The 24,359-nt window shown below is 37.7% G+C and overlaps 1 protein-coding gene across 3 annotated transcripts in view; it reads right to left on the minus strand.

The window, feature by feature from the left end:
- Window positions 1-24,359, minus strand: part of RyR (Ryanodine receptor) — a 1,703,288-nt gene that overhangs the window by 101,817 nt on the left and 1,577,112 nt on the right. For all 3 annotated transcript variants that reach the window (XM_090399345.1, XM_090399347.1, XM_090399344.1), the window contains exons 109-111: window positions 20,571-20,629; window positions 15,886-16,018; window positions 13,183-13,269 (exon numbers count right to left, since the gene is read on the minus strand). In XM_090399345.1, the coding sequence (XP_090255471.1) occupies window positions 13,183-13,269; window positions 15,886-16,018; window positions 20,571-20,629 (279 nt within the window). The remainder of the gene's footprint in view (window positions 1-13,182; window positions 13,270-15,885; window positions 16,019-20,570; window positions 20,630-24,359) is intronic.

The following is a 24,359-nucleotide window of genomic DNA, read 5'->3' on the forward strand; positions in this document are numbered from 1 at the left end:
TATGACTGTGATCTCATTCCCAGTTACTGCAGAAGAAAAATTGCAGCCAGGGATATTTTGGGTTGACTGGGTCCTTACAATGGTTAGTAAGCAGGAATAAAAAAAGGCAATGAATGAAGGTAAGGGAGATGACATGGATGGGGCAGAGTTTAAGGAGAAGAAAGAAAGATTTGAGAAGAGGTAATAGAGAAATAAAACTCAGTAAATGATAGTTCTGCTATCATAATAATTAAATTTACTAGAGCATGCTGGTCACTTAAAAATAAATTTTCTACAGCTATCTAATTAAGTGCTGTGTATTTACCACATTTGTAATTTGTATTCTGATGATGGTTGGAAATTATTATTATTAGACATCTCCATTGAGTCAAAAGGCTCATTGTGCCCCCCCCCCCCCCCACATACACACACTAACACAACTCATCAAATCATGCCTTAAATGCATTCATTCTCTGCAATCACCACAGTCTCAAGCAACAGCTTCACTCAGTGCAATCATCACACTATCTGTCAATGCATACTCCCTATGCAAAAAAACTTGCTTCTTACTTCCCTGCTCACATTCTTCTAATACTTCCAGGGATGATTGCTTGTTCTCCCCATAACTCATTCTCCCATTCTATGAAAAATCTCTTCTATGTTAATCTGGTAATAACCCTTTATCAACTTATACCTCACAATCATATTCCCACCTACAATCTGCTAGACTCTGAAAATTGCATTTTCTCAACCTTTTTTCATACTCAACATTCCGGAGACCAGAAAGCACTTTAGTCAATCACCTTTGGACCCTTTCCAACATCTCTTCATCCTTTTTGAAAAACGGGTGACTAAATATGCATATGGTAATCTGTATACAACATAATCAAAACCTTATACAATGGAACTATAACATTCTTATTTCTACATGTCAGTGTCTTCTGTATCATTGCTATAATCAGCCATGCTGATTATAGCAATGATGCAGAAGATCCACTGTCAATCTCAGATCCCTCATCTCCTCCACTTCCTCTAAGATATCACCATCTAATCTATTTCAGTCCTATTGTAGAGCCTTCTCTATTTTATTCTTCTTCTCTATTCCTTGTAGTTCTTCTCAACTTTGCATCAAACAGCTTCATAACACTATTCAAACCTTTTCCAGTATCATTAACATAGAAGTTAAATAATGGTCCAAAAATAGACCCTTGAGCTGCATCACTAGTGCTTTCTTCTTCAGGGATATCGCTCCTCCACACATAACTTGCTGATGCCTATCAGACAGCCAATTTCCAATCCAATGCACTAATCTACTACCTAATTCCATCTGTTCCAGTTTAATTACCAGCTTTTCATGTGGAAATCTATCAAAGGGTCTTTGCAAAATCTAAATATACCATCCCATATGCATGTCACTTGTCCAATACGTCCTGTATGCATGTCTCTTGTCACCTTGTTATTATTATTACTTGACACCTCCAGGGAGTCCAAAGACTCATCAAGGGAGGGCACCTACTCTACAACTCTCTGTCTCCACCACTCACTCCACCAACTACAATGAACTGCAATTACAATCATCATCTACACCAACACCATCTACCACCCACTACCACTAGTATTTTCACAGACAATCACGAACATTCATGCCCACAGTGTGATTTTAACCTACAGCCTTTTGGCTGGAGAGCAGATATGCTACCCACTCGGCCAACCAGGCCGACAATTTTATTTATAATAAGTAAACTGTTAAAGCAGAATCTTCTTTTAAACAAACCTATGCTTTCTATTAAAAATTATTCATTTTCCTCTGGTGTTTTTTATACATTGAAGCACTCTTATGAATAACAACCAATACCTCACAAAGCATTCACCACCTCCTCTAGCACCCATTCCACCCATTCACTGCTTCAGAGGAGCTGTCAGCTTCCTTGCACATTCTTGAAATACATGGATTGATATCATGTCTATGATATCAGGCCACGATCATATTTGCATTATTGCATGAGTAATCTCCATTATTCTCTTCTAAATGATTGCAACCATTACAGTTTTAGTTTGCCCAAAGATTATTGTGAGACATGAAAATTCAAACTGATGGCAAAAGGTAATAAGATTTACTTAATCTATAAGAATCTTCTTCTTCTTCTGCAGCTTCTCCCACTTAAGTGGGGTCAATGTTTGTAACGAGTCTCCTCCACACCTTCCTGTCTTGGGCTGTCACCACATCCAAGTTCTTCATCTTCAAGTCCTCTTCTACCAGCTCCCTCCATCTCTTCTTTGGCCACCCACGCTTCCGCCTTCCTTGCACATCCATCTGCATGACCCTTCTTCCCACATATTCGTCCTCCCTCCTCATCACATGACCAAACCATCTCAACCTTGCCTCCTGTATTTTCGCTCCTAAGTTCGTAACTTTCACTGTTCCCCTGACATAGTCATTTCTCAGACGATCCTTTCTGGTCACACTGCACATCCACCTAAGCATTCTCATCTCTGCTACTTCCATCCTGCTGATGTTATTTTTCCTCAGGGCCACAGTTTCTATAGCATATGTCATAGCTGGCCTCACTACTGTCCTATAAATTTTGCCTTTCAGATTGATCAGCACCCTCTTATTGCATAACACTCCAGCCATCTCCCTGAAGTTCCTCCAAACCACTTGTACCCTGCATCCCACTTCCTTCTCAGCTCCTCCATCTTCTTCCACTTTTGAACCTAAGTATCTAAAGTCTTTCACCTTCCTAATGACATTTTCTTCCAGCTCCAGATCTGTCTCCTGGCCGCTGCCCACTGCGCAACACATATACTCTGTCTTACTTCTGCTCAGCCTCATACCTCTTGCTTCCAGTACTTTTCTCCATCTTTCCAGTTTAGTTCCCACTTCTTGTCTTGAATCTGCACGCAGCAAGATGTCATCTGCATACAACATTGTCCAAGGTGCATCTTCTCTCACCTCCTCTGTTACCACCTCCATCACAATATTAAACAGAAATGGACTTAATGCTGACCCTTGATGCAAGCCAACTGTTACTTGAAAACTTTCTGTCTGTCCCAGACAGGTCCAAACACTTGTCTTCACTTCCTGCAACAACCTGACTTATTTCTCCGGCACCTTCTTCTCCCTCAGACACCTCCAGACTTCTTGCCTTGGCTCTCTATCGTATGCTTTCTCCAGAAGAATAAATGCCAGATGTAGCTCCCTTTGATTCTCTCGATACTTTTCCATCATCTGCCGTAACCCAAGGATAGCATCTGTTGTTGATCTACCAGGCAAGAAGTCAAATTATTCCTTTGCAATCTCCACCTCCTTTCTCAATCTACCATCAAGAAGCCTTTCTAGGATTTTCATTGTGTGGGACATCAACTTCATTCCTCTGTAATTTTTACAGTCTTGTGCATCCCTTTTACCCTTGTAGATGGGGACAAGAGTACTCTCCCTCCATTCCTCGGGTATATTTTCCTGTTGGCAAACTTTCATGAACAGGTCCCACAGCAGGTCAATTCCCTCTTCCCCCAGTGCCTTCCATGCCTCCACTGGAATTCTGTCGGGGCCCACCGATTTTCCATTCCTCATCCTCTTCATGGCCTCCGTCACTTCCACTCTACTGATGTTCTGCACCATCCCCTCAGAAGGCTGCCTATCTCCTCTGTGAGTCCTTGCATTTTCCTCATTCAAAAGTCCCTCAAAGTATATTTTCCATCTGTTTCTTATGTCCACATCCCTCCATAATACTCTTCCTTCAGCATCTTTGATCTGCCTCACATGTAAGATGTCCTTTGCTGCTTTATTTCTACATTTCGCTAGTTGGTAAATTTTTCTCTGTCCTTCCTTTGTTTCTAATTGATCATACAGATCTTGATATGCCATGGCCTTCGCATGTGCCACAACTCTCTTGGCTTCTTGCTTTCTCTCTCTGTCCTCTTCCACTCTTGACTCATCCCACTTCTGCTTTGCCTTCCTCTTAGCTTACACTGCCACTTGTACATCATTATTCCACCACCAACCCTCCTTCTTCTCTCTAATCTTTCCAGATGTCTCACTAAGCACCTCAATTGCACAGCTCAGGATTACTTTTGAATTATGTTTCCACCAATCTTGTACACTTTCCAGTCCATCCGAAATCCTCTCTAACACCCTCTTCCTAAAACGATTCCTCACACTCTCCTCTTTTAAGCGAAACCACTTAACTGTCTTCATCCCATGGCACCCAGAAGTTCTTATCTTTGATCTTATTTTAAAGTCTGCGCACAGCAGTCGATGTTGTTGTGCTACTTGATCTGTTGGAATTACTTTGCAATTTGTCACAACATTAAGATGTTTCTTGTAGTCAAAATGTAGTCAATTTGTGAACTGTTGTTACCACTCCTAAATGTTATCAAATGTTCTTCCCTCTTGTAGAAAAATGAGTTCACAATTGCCAGATCAAACGCTACTGCAAAGTCCACAACCCTCTCTCCTTCCTGGTTCATCATTCCCACTCCGTGGCCACCATGCACCCTTTCACAGTCTCTATTCTGTCTTCCTATGTGTCCGTTCACGTCTCCTCCGACAATCACCATCTCATTTTCTTCCAATTCCCTCATTTCTTCATCTAACACGTTCCAGAACTCATCTTTTTCCTCTGCTGTACAACCAACTTGCGGGGCATATACACATAATTCGACCACCTGCTCTTCTCCAAGACCCAATTTCATTCGCATGATCCTGTCATTCCTTCTACCCACGTCCAGTACTTCACCTTTCATTCTGCCACACACCACTTAATCTATAAGAATATTTTTATTATTTTTGCTATTACTTAACCTCAGTGTAGCCAAGAGACTTTCACCGAAATATCACACTAGTTTATGCTAGTGTTGAAATGTATTTTATTCCATATGACTGTACTCCCTAGTCACTTCCCATTGAATATATATACATACATCATCATCATTATCATAAAATTTCTGACATGTACCCTCAAGGGGTATACAGGATATGATAGTACTACATGAAAAATTTACATCATTACTAATTTCTATCTACAATTTTCCTCCAAATCAGTCTATTACTTGTCAAGACTCCAATATTATCATTAGCAGATCTTATATTTCTATCGTCTAAGGCAGCGCTTCCCAAACTGTGGGCCATGGCCCCCTTGGGGGCCATAGGTTTTGTTGAGGGGGGCCGTGAAATAATGAAAACAAATTTAAAATGACTTAAGACTAAGTAGATTTTTTTATTTTAAAAGAAACGTATTTAACTTTTATTATTTCTTTTTTGTTTTTTTTATATTTTAATGGAAAAATGCACACATTGGTGTTGGTTCACAAACTTTGCTTCCTGCGTATTTCGGCGCTTAATTAATATTAGTAAATATTGCTTATTCATATGTTTCATTTCAAAGCAGTGGTTAATTGTATTTACTTCGAATGCTCTCCAGGGAAGCTCCAAATCTTCCTGTCCCTTTCATCAAGCGTTCTTAATCAGGGACTGTTGATATTGACTTTATATACATATCAAAACTCGTTTTATATTATCACTGTCATCCGAGCTAGTTTTCTGTTACCAATAAAAGTTTCGCATATACTTCACACATGAAAAAAAGCTTAAACAAGTTCATGTGGGGAGATAGTAACTCGCTTGCAGTGGTAAACAATACACCCTCCTTAACAGTCGCTATACTGCAGAGGCAATAAAAACAATTACTTTTATTATGCTAGTGAATAAGGTATGAGCAGTCTGTGTAATATATTTCTCAACAAATAGTGCAATTAGACACAACTGGGATAAAAACACTAATTAATGAATCACATGTCCCCTCATACAGAAACTATGCTGTATATATAGACAGAAACAAAACCATATATTGCATGAGCAAACACAGTATCTAACTAAAAACTATTGTTATTAATTAGATGTGTGTGAGTTCGATTTCGCAAGGCAGCAATAAAATTCAAGGAACGTGTTAAAATTCGTAAAAGTGTTAAAACTAAGTAATATATATATATATATATATATATATAATGAATGTTATGGCAGTTTCACATATGGAATTCGGTTGAAGAGAATTAGCATTTCAACTCAATTGTCAGCTATGCTTTTATCTTCCGGTTGCGCGATCTTTTGTTAATACCGCACTAATCATATGCACGTTTTAATAACCTGCCTTTGCTGTCTGTTTCGCGTTAGGCTTAATTACCGTAAAGGTAGAAAAGTCACAAAAGAGAAAAATGTTCCTGGTCCGGGGATTCCCTTATTCAGGTAACATTCACTAATTTCATGTTATCAGTCTGTGGTGTGCCAGTATCGGTAAGTGGTGATATTATTTGATCGATTCTACGTTAAAAAATTTAACCCTGAGATGGATAAGTGCCTGATAAAAAATAAAAAAAAATTCCTGCGAACAATCAGAAGAAGCAGAAACAGACTCAAAAAAAAAAAAAAAGGACAGTATTTCATATTTTACCAGAACAGCCCGCATCGTCTTCAGAATCAAACGGTAAGAGGTAAAAAATGTAATATTTGCATTTGATTTTTGCAATATTCGCTGTGCATGTTTTGTATTGAATATAAATACAATAAATATGATAATAATATATCTCTCTATTATGATTTTTTTTCGAGGGGGGCCGTGAAATATTTTAATTTTTGCAAAGGGGGCCCCGACATCCAGAAGTTTGGGAAGCACTGGTCTAAGGCACATTGTACCGTATGAATCCACCTATATCTTGGTGTTCCTCTGGGTCATTTTCCTGCCAACCTGGCAGAGAACGCTTGTTTTGCTAATCTTTCCTTGCCCATCCTGTTTAAGTGACCACACCACCTGAAATTAGCTCTGCTAACGCATTCCCGGATGCCGACAATGTCAAGTTCTTTCCTAATATCCTCGTTTTTAATATGATATTGCCATTGATGCCATTTGTTCACGCCTCTAATCTTTCTCAGGACTCTCATATCTGCGGTCTCTAGTCTTTGGTCAAGTGTTTTACTTCTGACTCAGCTCTCAGATCCATAAGTTAAAACGGGTTTGAACACTGTTTTGTATAGTTCATTTAGTGTTCCAACTAATTTCTCTCTTATTCCATATGAATTTATTCAATTGACTTCTTACCATACCAACTTTGTTGATTCTGTTGTCTATTTCGATATTTAATTTACCATCTTCACAAAAAATTGTGCCTAAGTAGCTGAAATGTTTTACTTGCTCCACTGATTCCCTGTTCACAACACAGTTGACATTTTCAACAATTTTACCTATTTTCATTGTCTTTGTCTTTTTATTGCTGACCTTCATACCATATCGATTACTACAGTTATTCAATTTAGTCAGAGAATCTTGCAAACTTGTAGTGGATTTATTCAGAAGTATAACATCATCCGCATAAAGCAAAGAGCTGATATTAACATCTCCAATTCCGATATAATGTTTAATACCACTTTCCTTCATAATGTGATCCATATAGATAATGAATAATAGAGGGGATAATGTACATCCTTGTCTCACACCAGATTTAACATTAAACCATCTTCCTGTATATCCTTCAATTCTAACTGCCGACTTACAACTCAAATATAGACTAAGTATTGCTTGATATAATGCCCCATTGACACCATATAACTGTAGTGTATTGAATAGTTTTTCTCTTGGCACCTTGTCATATGCCTTTTCCAGATCGACAAAACTTAAATACAGATCTTTGTTATATTCCCTTGCTTTCTCGACTATTTGTCGTAAAGTGAAGATCTGATCCTGACAGCCTCTATTTGGACTGAATCCAGCTTGTTCTTCACCAAGCTTTTCTTCCACAATTCTTCTCAACCGTTTCTCAAGTATACTTGCATAGATCTTGCCAGGAACACTCAGTAGGGAAATACCTCTGTAATTCTCACATTCAGTTTTATTTCTCTTTTTATACATGGGCACTATTAGAGCTCTACTCCAATCATCGGGAATTCGTCCCTCTGTCCAGGCTTTCTGAACTATGCAGTGCAGCCACTGTAAGACTTTTGTATCACTATACCTCAGCATTTCTGGTCAAATATCATCTACTCCTGCTGCCTTTCGACATTTCAAGCCTTTGATGGCTTTTTCTACTTCAAGTATGGATATGTATTCCTGTTTTTATGCCTGTTGAGTGTTTTTTACCACTGTGTTATCACTGCTTGTTTCATTTAGCAATTTTTCGAAGTAATTACTCCATACTTCAAGGATATCTTTTTCTTCTGTTTTCATGTCACCTTTATCATCTCTAACACCTTTTACAGCACTCTTTCCTCCATTTCCTAGCTTCTTCAACAACCTCCAGAATATCTCACCACCTTCTTGATATTTATTTTCTATGTTCTTGCCAAAGTCCTCCCATGACTTTTGTTTAGCTAGTTTTACACAGTGTTTAGCTTTCTTACATTTGTCTCTGTATTCTCTAAGAGCAAAAGCTGACTGATTTGCCAGGAACTTTTGATATGATTTCTTCTTTTCTTTCACTGCCTCTTTAACGTCCTGTGTCCACCATGGAGTCCTGATTTTTCTATCCTTGCAGAAAACCTCATGACATGCCTCTCTGGCTGAATCAATCAGGGTTTTCTTCAAGGCTTGCCACTGAATCTCCAAGGTTTAGTTCCTGTTCTCAAACTCTTTCATATTTTCTTCAATAATCTTTGTGTATGTTAGTCTACAGTTGACATCTGAGAGCTGCTCAACTTTTATTTGCTTTGAAACTTTCCTACATGTTATTCTTTTCAATATGAAATTCAATTTTATCCTGCAATACAATCATTCTTTCAATCATAATTTACTTTTCGTACCTTAGCGTGTCTGTGTGATTTTTGTGTGTTTTCTGAGTTATTTCAATTATTAATTTGATAGATACGATTATTGGTGGCACATGGCATTGATAAGAAGGAATAAAATGGTGTGCAGATCACCATGTATGTTCATAAATTTTAATATAAAGGATTTTATTCAGTGTACCGTTTGTGAAATGTATGCTTTGAGTCTGGTTAGACAATGACAGTGGAGTGAATGTGTGCAGAAAGTGTAAGGAATGTGAGGATTTAAAGTGTGTTTCAGGTCAGGAGAGTAATATCGTTGTTGAAAGTGAGAATGTAGAAAATAGAGATACACGAGGTATGAATAGTGATATTTGCAAGATAGTACCAGATAGCTGTGAGAGTGGCATTGAAAGTGAGAATGAAGGTATAAAAACAGAATGAATGAATTAATTAACGGATAATAAAAATGATGAGACAGATGCAATGAGTGCGATTGCACGATTACACGAAGCGATACATAGGGCAAATCAGCAGCTGGAGCATTGGCAAAAATGTTTACTGAGTGTACCAACTAATAAACGGCAAAAGTATAATAAGAAAAATAAGAGTATGATAGTGAGTGTAAACAAAATGAAAGAGCAAGTATTGTATGGAGATTCTTTAGTAAGAAGTGTGATAGATGAGAGTTTGACAAAATTGTACCAACCTGGTGCGAATGTTAAGGATGTAAGTGAGTCAATTGGAATGCAAAAGAAGAGGGTGAAAGAATTGATAGTAGTAGCATGAATGAATGATTTGAAAGGAGACAAAATGGCTATGAGAGAGGATTTGAAGAAATTACTTGAGGTAGCAAAAGAGAAGAGTGAGAAAGTTAGAATGGTGAGTCTGTTGGCACGGTATCACAGTGAAGAGTATAGAAGGAGGGCCAAAATTGCTAATGACTTTATGCAAAGATTATGCAGGAGGAGTGGTGTGGAATTTGTGGATGTGTGGAGTGAGTTCGATGGGCGAAAGGATTTATATAAGATGGATGGTTTACATTTGAATGGATTTGGTGTACGGAGACTTGAAAAGGTGTTGTTGAATGAAGTGGATGTGCAGAATCAGGGAAACTGGAGTTATTAAGGGGGGGGGGAGTAGATATGCAGACTTTAGGGAGACTGTAGAGTGCATGAATGTGTGCAATATGCCCGAGCGAGTACGAAGGAAAACAAATCAGAATGGGATAGTTAGTATAAGGCATCAAAATAGGGACGGGACAAATGGGCTTCTGAAATTCATGTATACTAATGCCAGAAGTATTAGGAACAAGAAGAAAGAATTTTTGGCCTTGGTTGGCACTTCCAGGCTACAGGTTATTGGCATTAGTGAAACATGGCTGACAGAAGATGATATAGCTAGTGGGATTGAATGTGAGGAGTATGGTGTGTTCAGGAGTGACAGGGAGAATAAAATGGGGGAGGAGTGTTATTAATGATAGCTGATGAGCTGCAGCCAAGGAGAATAGAAGTGGAACTGCAGGATAGAGAAAAGAGCACGTTTGAGGCTATTTGGTGTGAGATTGAGACTAGCAGAACAAAATATACAGTTGGGTGCTGCTATAGACCAGGATGGAATAGATGGTGGAGATAGTATGCATAAGCAAATAGAAGAAATGAGTGGAAGAAGGGTAATTATTACGGGAGATTTCAACTATGGTAACATTGATTGGAAGGAGGAGAGGACACATGGGAGTAAGGAATTGGATTTTATGCGGTTATTAAGGGATAACTATCTGCGACAGCATGTAATGGAAAATACTAGGGGTCACAGAGTGCTTGACCAAGTAATTACATCTGAGAATTTGGCTGTAATGAATAAGACCACGTTGCCACCAATTGGTGAGAGTGATCATAGAGTCTTGACTTGGGAGATGGCTAAAGGTGTGGAATTTACAGTTAAGAGAGGCCACATGTGAAATTATCGGCCTGGTAAGTATGACAAGCTTAGGAGTTTGATTGGTTCAGTGCCATGGCATGTAAAACTGCAAGGGCTGGATGTTGATAGTGCATGGGAGGCAGTTAAGAAGTGTTTGCAGGAGGCAATTGCTGACTGTATACCTAAAGTCCAAATAATAAATCAAGTAGGGGTTAATGGATGAATAACACCATTAAGCTTGAGCTGCAAAAAGAGAAACAACTGTGGAGGGAATTTAAGGAGAAAGGTGACTGGCAGGCACATGACGGTATAAAGTGCAGGCCAGAAGGGATTGGTTGGTATACCAGCTCATGTCGTAATTGAAGTGGCTAAAGAGTTGTCAGTGCTCTTAACCATTTTGTTTAATTTGATTCTCATGGTCTGGGTTAGTCCTGAGGGGGGTAAAGAGGGGAAAATAGTTCCACTGCATAAAGGAGGTTCGAAGACTGTTGTAAATTACCGACCGATCAGCATATCAGGAATCGTTGTCAAGGTATTGGAGAAAATAGTCAAGAGGAAATTACAGGATTGGATAGATGAAAATGGGATACTGTATGGGGGATCTACCCTTCACTTTTGTGAATGGTAGATCATGCCTCAGTAACTTGCTCATGTTTTATAACACAGCAACGGCTGAACTGGATAAGGGTAATGGGTTTACAGTGATTCTAGTGGACCTTGTTAAGGCCTTTGATAGGATACCACATGGAATTCTAATCAGTAAACTGCAGCATATGGGGGATGGATAGGAGGGTGGTTGATGGAGAGATATCAGAGAGTGGTTTATTCAGGAGTAGAGTCCAAAAGACGGCCTGTGACTAGTGGTGTGGCACACGGATCTGTTCTTGGACCACTACTATTTGATTTGTTCATTAACGATATAGGAAAGGATCTGAGAGGAAGTGTTCATTTGTTTGCTGATGATGATGCAAAGTTGGGTAGAGCAATAGTGAGTGTACAGGATGTCAAAATTTTGCAGGATGATTTGGAGTACTGGGCTAAGGATAACGGATGTCAATTTAATGTGGAAAAGTGTATGGTTATGCATTTTGGGGTGAAAATATTAGCAGCAGTATATCGCATTGGTGGAACTGTACTCCAGGAGATTGATCAGGCCAGGGATTTGGGAGTGTTGGTGGATAGGGAGTTGAGGTTTAGGGGCACATCGCAAACGTGGCTAAATCAGCTCATCAAATCATTTGGTTGCTGAAAAATACTTTAACAAGAAGAGACAAACAGGTTATTGTTCCTCTGTATCAAGCCTTGAAAACCCATCTAGACTACTGTGCCCAGATATGGGTGCTATAGTCTATACAGTGAGAAAAGAGTTATACAGTGTACCACAGGCCCTGGTGACTTACAAGAAGAATTAATGAAAATATCCAGAGATCTATCCCTAAATGGCTACCCTACAAGAATCATCAACAAGATTTCTCTTTAATGACATACTGCAAAGACAACGAGATGAAACCCAATACATCAGCTCTATAACAATTCCATTTGTTAGTACCATATCCAACAAATTAGCTCTTCTTCTAAAACCATATAATATCAGAGTAACCTTCAAACCTATTGAGACCATTCAAAAGCTTATAAGATCACCGAAAGATAGCCATCCTTTCTGCAAATACACCAGAGTTTATAGCATACCCTGTTCATGCAGTATCAATATCAATTACATGGGACAGACATCTAGAAGTTTTGAAACAAGAAAGAAGGAACACATAGGCTATGTAAGGAATAACAGACAAGATATATCAGGCCTTTCTTCCCACTTTGCCTCTACCAACCATAATATTGAATGGGATATGAGTTATATGCCCTAGATAGAAGAGAACTACCATTCCAGAACATTCACAGAAGCTGCTACAGTCGCCCGTTCAACAGGAACTTAAATAAGAATCAAGGCCTAATCCTACCAGATATATGGAAAACTCTAATCAGATCATTTAACCAAAAAGAAATGAACTTTCATGAAAATTACAATAAATATCTCAACAAATAAAACGTTGTACTTGCGACATGTGTATTGTATCACGTGTCATATTGTTATCACGCACAGTGATAACTTTATATAATTTTTAGAATTGTCAGTTACTTTCCTAGTTTTTGTTACTTTCTATTGCTTACCAGTGTATCCTTTGAAAATGCTGAGAGATATTAGTCAGTGAAACGTCAGATATTAAACTATTATTTACTTGACTAACATACAGAATTAAGTCTTTAATTTATTAAAACAAATGACATGTTATGTAATTTGCTTGCTGTCTTTACTCCTTTTACAAAACATGTTTGTTTCTCAACTTCAATTCCTTATCTAGTTACATCCCACCCCCTCAGCCTAATCTCGTCTTCTAAATGTTAATTTCAGTGTTAATAAAAACGTGTGAGAGAGAGAGAGAGAGAGAGAGAGAGAGTATGGAATAGATTCATTATTTTTTTTTAAAGTTTATGTTTAACAATGTAATTTAATTAAAAATCAGTGAACTTACCTTGAAGAAGAGAAGCATGAAGTTAATGCAGAAAGCCATTACTAGAGCAACATATTTCATGGTGTAAAAGTTTCTGGCCAAAAAGCTCTGCAAAAATAAGAATCCAATTATTAGTTAACACAGAATTTTATTTTTGCAAAAATTTATATAATTTATAGCGCCAGCAATATGTCCTTCAAGGACATATTTGGATGTAAAACAGATGTCAGACTGCCAAGGTAAATTAAAATTATGGATTGTAGTTACTGAAAGCTAAGCCTTTGTGCTAGAAGACCATAGTTATCGCTACTTTTCCACCTCCACTAGAATAAGTGGAAAGAGCTATAAAGTCCAAAAATAGCACCATACTAATATTACGGTGTGCTCATAGAGACTACAGGAACACTTTACTATAGCTGATGTACTTTAGGACAATGGTTGGGCCTTTTCAGAAGCTTGCCATAGTAAGACATACACAACAATAGCGCAGGCATAGCTCAGTCAGTATAGACGAAGCCCTTTGGTTAGAAAAACCTGGGTTCAATTCCCGCCCATGATGCGAGGAAACTTTATCTGGTCTCTTTCGACTAAAGGTGAGTTAGCTGGTCTCATACGGAGGTAAAGGATTTTTTCACCTGGAAACTCAGCTTTTTCGTCCCTCAGAACAAGCAAAACCGGCCTGTGGACACACACACACACACACACACAGATCTACAGTCATAAAATACATACTTAATCCCTCACTAGGAGGGCTCAACCAGTCCTAAGGGACGGTGGAGGAATGGGGGAACACCATACGAATAAATAAATAATACTCAACAATTATCACATACAGTAATAACAATAATAATGGAAATTGATTATGATTATTATAATTATTATCTCCTTTATCCAGTAAGTTCATCATTTTGTCGTCAAAGGCAAGTATGTTGCTAAAGCAAGCCTCACCCAGTCCAAAACTATACTGACCATTAAAGACTCTGATATCTGCCAATCCAATTTGCATTCTATTTCTAAACTAATTTTGCCAATACTCTATAATAGCATATTTACAAACCACTTTATAACTGGAAACAGCTGTCAGTATCATTTGCGAGGTGTCACTATTTTTCCCTCTTTTCACTCCTTTGACCTGGTTGCCTAATTTAGGCAACCAGGTCAAACATGCAGTCAATTCTTTTGTATATTCTCTAAAATATTCTAACAAGCATGTTATTTGCTATATTACAGTATTTATATATAGCATATAAGTACAATAAATAACACAGTAAGTGGAGGCAAGAGATGAATTTTAGGTGGGAGATAAATTTCACTGTCTGGTGCGAGACCACCATCCTGCTTATTGAAGGCCTGAAGTAGTTTGAAAAAGTTCCACGCTTGATCTCTAGAGCAGGGTTTTCAAGAACATGTAAAAATAAATAAAAATGAGTTTTTCAACAGCACAAATTGCAAGGGAGTGGAAAGAAGGTAAACTAGTTCCACTACATAAAGGTGGTGATAAGGCTGTGACTATAGAGTAAGCCAATCTGAAGGTATTGAAGAGATTAGTGACAACTATGATATAGAAATGGGTTGATAGCTACAGTATTCTCTGTGACTGTTGGCATGGTCTTGTTAAAATGAAGTAATGTTTTTCAAACTTGATTATGTGCTATAATAAAGTGACAAGTGCATTAGACAGCAAAAATGTCTATAGAGTGGTATACCTAGATTTTGCAAAACCTTTTAATAGACTGCCATGACCAGCTGTTAAATAAACTGAAATGGATAAGATTGGATAATAGACTGGTGAGCTGGATTGCAGATTGGCTGTCAGATAGGGATCAGAACTAAACAGCAGGAAATTCATGAAGCCAGGGATTACAGGGGCTGTGTGTGCGTGAGCTGAAGTTTCTAGGTTATATTGCAAAGGTATCTAGACAGCTCATCAGATTACATGGTTGTTGAAGAACACACAAAGCAGGGAGAGAAAGGTTATTATTCCCCTTTATAAGATTTTAATAAGGCTGCATCTAGACTACATGCAGATCTGGTAGACTGGATTCCATGGGGATGTGATGGAGATAATCTAAAGGCAATTGACCACAAATGCAGCAGGCCTGTCATAAATACCCTATTATAGCATAATTAACTAAGTTTTTACAATGCTAAGGTATATGGCATAATATGCCATTAAGCCTAATATATAAGAGAAAGATGAAATCTAGCAGAGATATTTCATTTCATAGCTGGTGGGAAAGAACATGGTGAATCATCTCTAGAAGATGAGCAAGACTGTTGTTGTTATTTTAGGATTATGGCTAAAGCAATTAAGTCTATGAGGCAGGGTAGTATGTAAATTGCATATGCTCTTTTGGCTGGTTTGCCTGTTTTGTGTGATGAAAAACCTTTACACCTCTGCACGAGACTGGCTAACTCACCTTCAGATGAAAAAATCCTTATAAAGATTCCTCATATCCTAGATGGGATTTGAATCCCCCTGTTCCCCCAGGTTTTGCCAAGCAAAAGCATTGTCATTACCAGCTGTGCTATAGAGGCTCTGAGACATTAGCAATAATAATGCTAATGATAATAATTTCACCTTCTGTTCTACTTAACTAAAATACAATAATATTCTCTAAACTTCCATGTTTGACAATTTGTTAAATGATTTTTATCAATTTTTATAAATGTTAAAGGAGAAGGATACAATATTAGTAGAGATAATATGAAATTGAAACAAACCACAAACTTCTGAGAGTATTCACTGAAGTCTAATGCTGCAACTGGTGGAGGAGGCTCTGCAGGTTTTGCAGGCTCAGTTACCATCATCATGGGCACTTGAGGCATAGCTTGTGGCCCTGGCTTCGGTTCAGGCCTATAACACAGTAATTCTCTTAAATCCTTTTTTAAACTATACAGTTACAAAAATATGAAAATCAATTTAATAACACAGATAAACTGATTAAAAAAATAAAGTGGGAGTTTCTTTGAGTATGGATGTGTTACTGAAGCTCCTATAAGATTGATGATTTTTTCCTGATTTATTCAGTTCTCCTAGATTAATTGGTATACTGTTGGTATATTAATGTAGTTTTTAGTGGATTTATTGTATTTAGTAATATAATTGTAGATATATTGTTAATTTTAGACAGTCTTCAAAATGGCCCCAAAAACTAATCAAAACATCACCATCATTGTCATCATCAAATTCCTGATATGTACCCACAGGAGATGTACAGGATAATTATGTCAGTACTACATGAAAAAGTTATGCCATTACTAACTTCCGAACAACAATTTTCCTACAAATTAATCTCTGTCAAGACTCCAACATTATCAGATTTTTTTAAGATACTTTTTAATGCATCAATCTATCTACATCTTGCATCTTGGTCTTCCTCTGTGCCATTTTCCTGCTAACCTGGCAAAGAACACTTATTTTGCTAATCTTTCCTCTCATTCTATTTAAGTGATCATACCACATGAAATTGGCTCTACTAACACATTCCTGAATGCTAACAATGGCAAGTTCTTTCCTAATATCCTCATTTTTAATGTGATACTGCCATTGATGCCATCACTTCACTCCATCAAAACTCTCATATCTGTGTTTCCAGTCTTTGATCAAGTATTTTATTTCTAACCCAGTTCTCAGATCCATAAGTCAAAATTGGATTGAACACTGTTATGTAAACAGCTAATTTAGTGTGTTGACTAATTTTTTCTTATTTCATATAAATTTATTATTATTATTATTGCACTCTCCATGGAGTCGGCAGATGCATCGTGGGAGGCTCATTCAACTCAGAACATATTTATCATACCAAATCTTAAAATCTTTAAAACTCCTTGCATTTATAACACATTTTGGTAATGTGTTCCATTCACTGACAATTCTCCACATAAAAAATCTACCTCCTCACACTCCTTTTCATCACACTCTTACATAACTTCCAGGGATGGCCTCTGGTTTTTCTCCTCTCGCCTTCTACTCTTTTTATAATTCCATCTGGATTAATTTCATAAAATCCTATCACTAATTTAAATATCTCTATGTGGTGATAGTGAAATGTATAGTCAAATTAGCCAAGCAAATAAGAAAAGGGTGATCATTATGGGTGATTTTAATTATGACAATATAGACTGAAATGATGAGATAGCAACTGGAAGTAAAGAAAATGAGTTTCTTGAGTATTTGAGGGATAACTCCCTCAGACAGTATGTAACAGAGGGCACACGAGGATAAAGGGTCTTGGATTTGGTCATCTCATCAGAGGATGTAATTATAAATCAGGTATCAAATCATCCACCAATTGGTGAGAGTGACCATGAGGTGATTACCTGGGTGGTTGCCAGCAGTGCAAGGACCCCTGTGATAAAAGGGTATATGTGGAACTACAAGGGAGGTGATTATGAAGAGCTCAGGAGACAGCTTGTGGGTGTAGCATGGAATGAGGAGTTAGCTGGAAAAGAGATCAATGCAGCTTGGGGGATTTTCAAAAACTATCTAGCAGATGCAATGTCTAAATGTATTCCAATGGTGAGAAGGTTAAATAAGGTAGGTGTGAGATGGATGAATAAAGAGATCAAGCATGCGATACAGAGAAAAAGGGCATTGTGGAGGCAGCATAAGAGAAGTGGAAATAACCAATTTCATGAGATCTACAAAGACCAGTCAAGGAGAGTAACTTGCTTGGTGAGAGTAGCTAAATTGAGGTATGAACAGCAGTTAGCTAATGAAGCCAAAAAGAATCCTAGGGAGTTCTTTCGATATGTAGCCAGCAAAAGAAAGAATGGTTATGGAAGGATGACATTGATTGGAGGAAATGGTATAAAGACAGCTGTTGCAGAATGTGTGGTGGAGATACTTAATGAGCAGTTCATATAGATCTTTCAATCTTGTGAATGTGACTTCATGGAGAGATTGAGAGCAGTTGATGATGGGGAGGAGAGACTAACTGTAAGTGAGCAAGAGGTGTTTGGGGAGTTGAGTAAACTATATGTAAATAAGGCTGTGGGACTTGATAATATATCACCGCGTATTCTGAAGGAAAGTGCCAAAGAGTTGACACTTGCCTTGACATATTTTTTAATATGAGTCTTGCACTTGGTCAAGTTCCTAAGGAGTGGAAGGAGGGCAAGATTGTGCCACTTCATAAAGGAGGTGATCGAACTCAGGCATCAAACTATAGGCCTATCTGTGTCAGGTGTTGTGGTTAAGTTGTTGGAGAAGCTTGTGAGAACTAGGATCCAGAGTTGGGTAGACAACAATGGTATAATCTTTGATGGACAGCATGGATTTGTCTACTTACTTATTACAATAGAGTGACTGCTTCCTTGAGCAGAGGAGAAGGATACACAGTAATATACTTGGATTTCGCAAAAGCTTTTGATAGAGTACCTCATGATAAGTTGACAGTCAAACTAGAGCAGATGGGGTTGGATATTAGATTAGTGCATTGGATTGGAGACTGGCTATCAGATAGGTATCAACAAGTTGTGTATGGGGGTGCGATATCCAGGAAAAGGAAAGTCACTAGTGGAGTGCCTCAGGGTTCTGTTTTAGGGCCATTACTATTTAACTTGTATATTAATGATATTGGCGAAGATTTGGATGGAGATATTCAGTTGTTTGCAGATGATGCAAAGTTGGGATGAACCATAAAGAGTAGTGAAGATGTTGTGGCCTTACAAGAAGACTTGAATAAATTGAGTGATTGGGCATGGAAATGTGAGTTCAATGTTGCAAAATGTAAGGTTTTAAAATTTGGAAAACAAAGATGGGATGCAAAATTTATGCTTGGTGAGAATATATTGTTAGAGGTAGAAAAAATAAGAGATCTGTGGGTGATAGTGGATAAGGATCTAAAATTTAGGGGACACATCGCCAAAATTGTGAAGACAGCACAAAGGCTTCTGGGAATGATGCGGAGGACACTGACTAGTAGAAGTAGGGAGATTCTTTTCCAATGTATAAGGCTTTGATTTGGCCACACATGGACTATTGTGCCCAGATTTGGTCACCTGGTTTTCAGAAGGACGATGAAGAGATGTTGGAGTGGCTCCAGAGGCGACTGACTAAGGTAGTTTCTGACCTCTGGAATGTTGAGTATGAGGAAAGATTGAGAAGATGTAATTTGCAGAGTCTGGTGGAGAGGAGGAAGAGAGGAGATACGATAGAGACCTACAAGTTGGTAAGGGGTTGTTATAAGATCAATGGTGGAGAAGTTCTACAGAGAATAGTGGGAGATCAGGGGAGAACCAGAGGTCATCCCTGGAAACTGTATAAAGAGGGTGTGAGTAGGGAAGTGAGAGGCAGATTTTTTTCATGCAGAGTTGTGAATGATTGGAATGCCTTGCCTGAGAGTGTGGTGTCTGCAAGGAGTTTGAGTGTGTTTAAGGCTTAGTATGATGAGATGTGTGTGTGTGATAAAAGGACCTCCCAGATGAATCTTTGACTACATGAGGTCTTGGGGTAATAATAATATCTTCACTCTTTCATCCTTCATCATAATATTAAGAAATATAAACATGTTAGAACAAGAATTTATTTTTTTCTTTGGTCACTATAAATTTGAACATCTATTCAAAGAGAGTGCCGAGGCCTTACTTCAATGTCCTAACTTGAATCAAAATGATTGCTTATCCTTGTCAAAAATATGGAAAAGTTTAATCTGGATAACACACTAATTTTTTTTTTTTTAATTGAGACCTAATTCCTACATTAGTCTAATGTTATCTTTAATTGAGTTTATAAATTAAGATTATTATATGAAACTGTGAATTAATACCTATAATTTATTCATCACTCTGATGAAATTTACCTCTCTTTAGTGCTTAGCAATGTAACATTACGCAGCTTGTTCTACTTTTGAATGATCAATTGTTTGTATCCCACCTTGTACAAACTATTCCTATCAAGCCACTGAGGATAGTCTGTTAATTTAAGACTGAAATATTTGGCAAATATTAAAATATTCTTGTGCTAACATGTTTATATTTCTTAATTTTAATGTCACAAGTATTCTCAAGTATAGAACTCATCATAATATATATGCAACAAAGTTTCTCATGTTTCCATAATTGAAGAAAGGTTATGATTACTTCTTAGCTATTTTACTGCATGTATATAGTTGTAGCTTGTTAAAGATTTTTCAATCTTTGACAAGCTACAACATATATTTCTCAACCACAGAGTCTAATAATCACAAAAACCTAACAAGAAATCAGGGCTGGATTTTGCATGGCATACATTTGGAGACAACATACAGAATGAACTACATTAATATTTAAAGAATATTGGCAGCCACAACTAGTTAACACCAGTGATAAATTAGCCAAAATATAATTGATCTTATTTGTACTCTAGAAAAAATTAAAGGTTATATGTTACAAATTTATAGTAAATTCTGAATGACTAAACTTACGGGGGCTCAGTAGCAGGCACAATCTCCTTTGACTTCACATCACCATCCACATGATTAACCTAAAATATTAAAACTTATGAAAACTGAAGATATTCTTTATTTAGAATAAAAATTGATTTATGTCATCATGATAGAAATAATAAATTGATTAACAAGAGATGAGGAAGTAGGATTTATAATTCTTCATACACAATATGTCCTTTACCCCAACACATATTTTGAAATTTTTGAATAGTATTTTACCAAAATCCATGTTTTGTTTTCATTAAGCCCTAAGAAAAGATGGATCTCAGTAAAATAGTGCTCATATGCAAACAGTTATTTGCTCACACAGAGTTCAATGATCACAAAAACCTAACAAGAAATTAGGGCTTAATTTTGCATGCCATGCATTTGGAGACGACATACAGAATGTGCATGATAAATATTATTAAATATCTCATATTGTGATAAGAGAATTCACTATAAATCATCATTTGGAGGAACTGGTGAATGTGATTATGTGTTTTTAAAAAGGAGGGGGTTAAGTAGGCACAAGGTTTGTGGAAGAACTGAGATTATTATTATTATATTAAATTAACAGAGTTCACAATCAAAGAGGAAAAAGAAACGTTAAACAGAATAATGAAATCTTTGGAGTGCAATTCAGGCTTTATCCAAAGGTCTAGGAATCAATTAGATATCGTCATAAAATGTGAGATGTCCCTAAAAGTGCTGTTGTATGGATTTCAGATGATGTTATATCTGGGGAAGGGGCTCAACTTTTCCAGATGTTTTATAAATGCTCTCAGCATTGTTCGTAGTGCTCCTATGTCAATTGGAACTGTTGGTGCGTTCTTGGTCTTGGTCAGTTTTTCTTGCACTTATTATTATTAATTATTATTATCTGAGACCTCCAGGAGTCAAAGACTCATTGAGGGAGACTATAAATCACTTGCACCAGTTATCATACCTTCTCTTCAACCATTCATATTTGATGCACTCACAACTTCACTGGGCAAACTGTTCCACTCACTCAATGTTCTGGGAGAAAAATCTAGCTCTTATCCCTTTCTGAACCATGTCCAAATTTAACTTCCATGGATGCCCCAGGTTCTATTTCCACCTTCCATATAATGAAAAATTTCATCAGACATCTGTATATGAGTTTTTACTAATTTCTCTAAAATCTTCACCACCACTCCAAAGATACTCACATGGAGATAGATGTCTCAGTTTTGCATGACCCTTGTGCAATAGAAACTATGATACATTTTTTCATTCTTTTGGTATCTCTCCTGAGTTGAGACAAGTTATACAAACATCTCAAGGGTCTAACTAATTGGGCCGAAGATTCCTTTAGCTTATGTGCTGATATCCCATCTGATTCCATCTTCTTTTACTATTGAATTCTTATCACGGTTATGGAACAGTTCTCAAACTACATTTTCATATACTTCTAGCTCTATATCCAAGATAGTAGTGGTACTGTGCACCATGTTACATACATCTGGTTGATAGCTCCTGGCAATGAATACCCCTTATTTGAACAATCTCATATTCTGACATCAATGTACCATCGTATTCAGTAAAGTTATTTCTCCATACTCATTCTTTCTTTTACTCATGGTATAATAATAAAATTTCTTTGGATTGCTTTTATCTTGCACAGTCAGAACTGCAAAACAGGAGACTATGATAAACTTATGAAAAAACAAACTGGTGACCTTCATTGGCATGACAAATATTTTGATAGTAAATTTGTTTTTATAAATAAATGGATTAATTTTCATAAAAACAAAACTAGTATGAAAAGTTCAAAATGCTATAGCTCCTGTTTTTATGGCTTCATAGTGAGTAGGGTTTAGCCATCTTAAGGCTTTCTCTCTCTCTCTCTCTCTCTAGTAGAAGCATACTTGGAATCCATAATCCACTTTGGATTTAATCAGTGCCCTGTACATTTAAAGAAAAGAACATCTGACAGCACCTCAAGAGGCAGGAGACAGAGTGTGAAGGATATTCATTGCTTGATGGCACTTATCTTGCAACTGACGAATGTGAGGGAGGAAACCGAGTTTCTTGTTGAATATGAGTCCCCTAATAACTTAACTTCTGCTGCAATGGAGATTAATCTTTGTCCAACCCCGAGCTCTGGATCAGGATGAAGACCACATTATTATTATTATTATTATTATTATTATCCAGGCCTCACCACTCCTCACCCTCTTATGCACAGCCTCCTTTCATAACTTCCAGGGATGGCTTTTTGTCATCGCTCCTTCCCGCCGTTCCACCAAGGGAAAGAACTCTCCAATGTCTACCCTGTAACTGCCTCTCAACAGTTTAAAAGTCTCGATCATATCACCTCTCCTTCTATCCACCAAACTCTGCAGTCCACATTCCCTCAGTTGATCCTCATAACTCATATTGTAAAGTCCTGAAACCATCTTTGTTATCATTATTATTATTATCCACGTCTCCATGGAGTCAAAAGACAATTCGTGGGAGGTCGTTTTTAGGAAACACAAAGTTTATCATACCACTCCTTGAACCCATTGACCGTTCCTGCTCCAACCACTCTCTCAGGCAATGCATTCCAAGGTTCAACCACCCTCTATGCAAAGAAACCACTCCTCACCCTCTTGTGCACAGCCTCCTTTTATAACTTCCAGGGACAGCCCCTTGTCATTGCTCCTTCCTGCCGTCCCACCAAGTGAAAGAACTCTCCAATGTCTAGCCTATAACTGCCTCTCGACAGTATAAAATCTCAATTATATCACCTCTTCTTCTTCTATCCACCAAACTATGCAGTCCCTCAGTCGATCCTCATAACTCATTTTGTACAGACCTGAAACCATCTTTGTAATCTGCCTCTGTACCTTTTCCACAGTCAATTTATCCCCTTCAAATCCTGGGGACCAAATCTGAGACCAATAGTTTAAGTGTGGTCTGATCAGGGTATTATACATCGGAATGATAATTATTTTATCTCTGCAGGTCAGCATCTTTCTCAGTATTGCAGCAATCCTCTGAGTTACCCTCACCATCTTTGTAATATGCTCCCTGAATTTCAGTTTTCTATCAATCATCATTCCCTGATCTCATCTCCCCTACCTCCTCCAATCGAATATGCATCCTCCCATCGATGGATCCCAAACTTCAAGACTTTACATTTTGCTGCATTGAACCGATACCCCCCATTCATTTGCCTGTGGGTCTAGTTTATTCAAATCCTCTTACAGGGCTGCCACATCTGCACTTCTTGTAGACAGGAAGTTGGTTATGCATTACTAAATCACTTAAGGAATTGACAACGTAGATAAGAATATAAATTAAATTACACTTTAATAATTTTTTTCTGATATTTCGGCAACATCACGTTGCCATCTTCAAAAGGAATTTACAAAAAAGGCACATGCACGTAGGCACTACAACACAGTAACTGAGACTGAAGTGATGAAGCTATTGTTCTCCTAAAAGTCCTGATGGTGCCCCCTAATGGGCTAAGTAAATATTCTTGGCCATTGGGCTGAAGGTCTGCTGATGTAAACCTCTCAAATTTGGAGCAATCTCGTACATCCAAATTTGTTGAGGTTTGGAGATTTTCTTAGGGCTCAGGCTGATTCCATAAACAGTCTTTCGAATTTGTATTTGCTATGGTGTATTACTGTAGCTTTCTTCCAGCATATTCTGTGCATGTATCCAGAGCATGGTCTGCAAGACCAGAGTGGCAGTACTTGTGAAAATGGATGTAGTCCTTGTGTTGCGAAATTCTGATCTGTCCTGCCTGTTTGGCCAAAGTACGACAGT

Source organism: Typopeltis vanoorti, chromosome 10 (genome assembly GCF_054136105.1).
Source record: "Typopeltis vanoorti isolate ZY-2024b chromosome 10, IOZ_Tvanoo_1.0, whole genome shotgun sequence".
NCBI classification, from domain to species: domain Eukaryota; kingdom Metazoa; phylum Arthropoda; class Arachnida; order Uropygi; family Thelyphonidae; genus Typopeltis; species Typopeltis vanoorti.